This window comes from Salmo salar, chromosome ssa02 (assembly GCF_905237065.1).
Source record: "Salmo salar chromosome ssa02, Ssal_v3.1, whole genome shotgun sequence".
In the NCBI taxonomy this organism is placed as follows: Eukaryota; Metazoa; Chordata; class Actinopteri; order Salmoniformes; family Salmonidae; genus Salmo; species Salmo salar.
The window spans coordinates 69,293,749-69,296,574 of NC_059443.1; the positions used below are offsets into that span (position 1 = coordinate 69,293,749).

Sequence of the window (2,826 nt, forward strand, 5' to 3'; positions counted from 1 at the left end):
TTTAGTGTGTGTGTGTCCGTGTGTTGTCCAAAAGCTGCCAAATAGGACACATTTAAATAGGCATACCCGTTAGCTAATGGAAGATTGTATCTAGGCTATCCAGTGTAGACATTTCCCATTAGGCACCTATCAACAATCCCCAATCACAGCCTTAACCAGTAAAGGGGAAACATAAACCTGACCTTAGATCAGTGTCTAGGGGTGTATGTACACAGTGGTTCCCGTGACAGTGATGGTGTTGCAGCTAGTAGATGATTTGAGTGATGTGTTTTGGCGCAGGCCTGTGTGTGGGAAGCTGCCCAAGCCATATTTCAGACGAGGTGGCTGTCTTTCTACACCACAGTGGAATAATTGCTGACATGAATCACACACACACGCGCACGCGCACACGCACACGCGCACACACACACACACACACACACACACACACACACACACACACACACACACACACACACACAGACATGCACACACATACTGTACTACTGTACATTCATGCTCACGCTATCTTTCTCTCTCTCCCCCCCCCTCTCCCCCCTCTCTCCCCTCTCTCTCACAGAGTTATATTTCCTTTTGATTACAGTGTCAAGTGTTACAGTGTTTATGTAAACAGACAATCACCTAATGATTGTTTCTAATAGCTGGGCAGGTATACTGTAAGGACACATATATCAAGAAAGGCACATTGAAAAACGATGTACTTTATTTGATCAGCAGGACAGGACAAAATTCGTTTTATATCGGTTTCTGTCATTCTCATTCAATTTGTTGGAGACTTCATTCAAACACTGAGATATACCAGTAGGTCATATTAAGCTATAGAAAATAGTTACCACACAATACACATTTAATTTAGCAGAGAATGTAAACGCTCTATTTCAAAGCAAGATCAGAGAAGAGCTTTCGTTAGACCTATAGGCTACAACAGAACATTGGGTAAGCCGTTAGACGGTAGGATGGATGGAAGGATGGATGATGGGGTTATTGGGGTGGAAATCTACTAGGTAAATTAGTGACGCGCATCTGTCTCTTACCTCAGCGCTACCAAACCGCAGACACCCCGCGGCGAGCGACGCCAGCAGCAGGACCCACGAGTTCATCTTGCCGCCCAGCCTCGAGAGCCTCGCACGACCGGCTGATGGGCATTTATTATGCAGGCGTGCGGGGACGGCCGCCCGCTCGTGGACAGCTCGCGCTACCGTAGTCCGGTTGGTGTATCCCCCACGGTAAAGACACACACAGGCACGTAGGCTAGTGTAGAGCACCGGCAAGTATCCAAATGTGTCACTTTGTACAGTTGGTTATTGGTTCCAGCTGGCGAGTCTATTTTTCACAGTGAGTCAGCTAGCTAGACAGTCGACTGAGTAAAGTCCTTGTCTTGCAAAGTCCAGTCCTAATAATAATAATGATACAATTTATAGCCTATTCTATTTGTTAAATGTAGTCCTGTTTTAGACAATTGAATGAGAATTCTGGATATAAATCAATAGCATATATAAATGAGTAAAAGCGAAGGTTTCCTTTTCAAGGGTCCAAAGATGATTCCAAATGTATCCTGAGATCCTTCAACATTTCACCTGAAAGGTTTTCATCTAAAGGCGTTCACGCTTCTATACAGGACAGGTGTATTCGCTTCAGAAATCCAGATGTTCGGATGTTGAGAACTTCTCTATTATAGGTGTGTATAAACACACGAACACCGGTGCAACGCCTTCTTTCTGTTGTCCGTCCAGGTTAATTTAGCAATAGGCTACTATTCACATAGCCAGACTGCGTGCTATTCAAATAACCCAACATCTGTTCAATTGACAGAATAAGCTTATACAACGCGACCCCGTTGACTGCAATCTCGCAACCTCGCTCTCTCCCGATTTCAAATAGTGTCAGTGCTTCTCTTTAGCTGCCACTGCCGGTTTGCGTTCTTCCCCTTTACGTTTTATCCAAGCTCGGGTTGATCGCGCCTCGGTGCCGTTGGATTCTGGTTACCTCGGGACGGTGCGCTGCCTTCCAAATAGAAAACTGCCTCCTCAAGTTTGTATCGCTGGCGCCCCCCGCCCCTTTAAGGCTGGGCTAGCATATCCTTATTTGGAACAAGGAGAGATTCTCCTTGGTCGAGCGAGGAGAGAGCACTGTACAGCGGTCTTAAAGGGAACGTGTATCTCTACTCTGTCAACTGTAACTGCACTTGTCTGCCGATAATTTAGCCTACTTGTCTGCGGAATTCTTGGTGCAATGGAAGGGCCTCTCGTTCATTGAGATTTAGAATGTTGTTTCTCGTTTCAGACACACAGCAGTAGGCTAGCCGGTACCTCGGCCTGTAGCCACAGCGTCATGTGATCATGAATGATCAGTTCCTTTGACGTAAACTTTGTCTACTCTGTGTCTTGCGTTATTTTCCTTTGCTTTAGAGATCAGTAGGCCTATGCTGTAGTTGAGTGCATGCAGTCAGTAACACCAGTCCCAATTGCATAGATCAGAAGTAGACACTATAGCCTGTAGAGCCTGCAGTGGTCCCACAGTGTATGCAGACAGTGTAAGACTATCTGTTAGATTTATATCTTAGCTTATGTGTACGTCCGACTCTGACCTCATTTACAGGAAGCTCACTCATTCCTGAATAGGTGTCTCTGTATGTGTGTGTGTGTGTGTGCGTGCATTCCTGTGTGTGTGTGTGTTAGTTTGTGCGTGCCTGTGTGTGTGCATCTGCATGTGTGTTTATGCATTTGTGTATGTGTGTCCTGACAGGTTGCCAGGGGTCACCGTAGATTCTATCTCCTCGGTCACGGATGCTACAGGAAGTGACACGGGCGGTGTGACATCCCTGGG

The 2,826-nt window shown here is 46.1% G+C and overlaps 1 protein-coding gene across 1 annotated transcript in view; it reads right to left on the reverse strand.

Moving 5' to 3' along the window:
• LOC106592643 (platelet-derived growth factor subunit B) overlaps positions 1–2,028 on the reverse strand; it is a 15,422-nt gene extending 13,394 nt beyond the window's left edge. The window contains exon 1 of the mRNA XM_045713272.1: positions 1,035–2,028. Within this exon, the coding sequence (XP_045569228.1) occupies positions 1,035–1,100 (66 nt within the window). The 5' untranslated portion in view covers positions 1,101–2,028. The remainder of the gene's footprint in view (positions 1–1,034) is intronic.
• Positions 2,029–2,826: the final 798 nt, after the last annotated feature.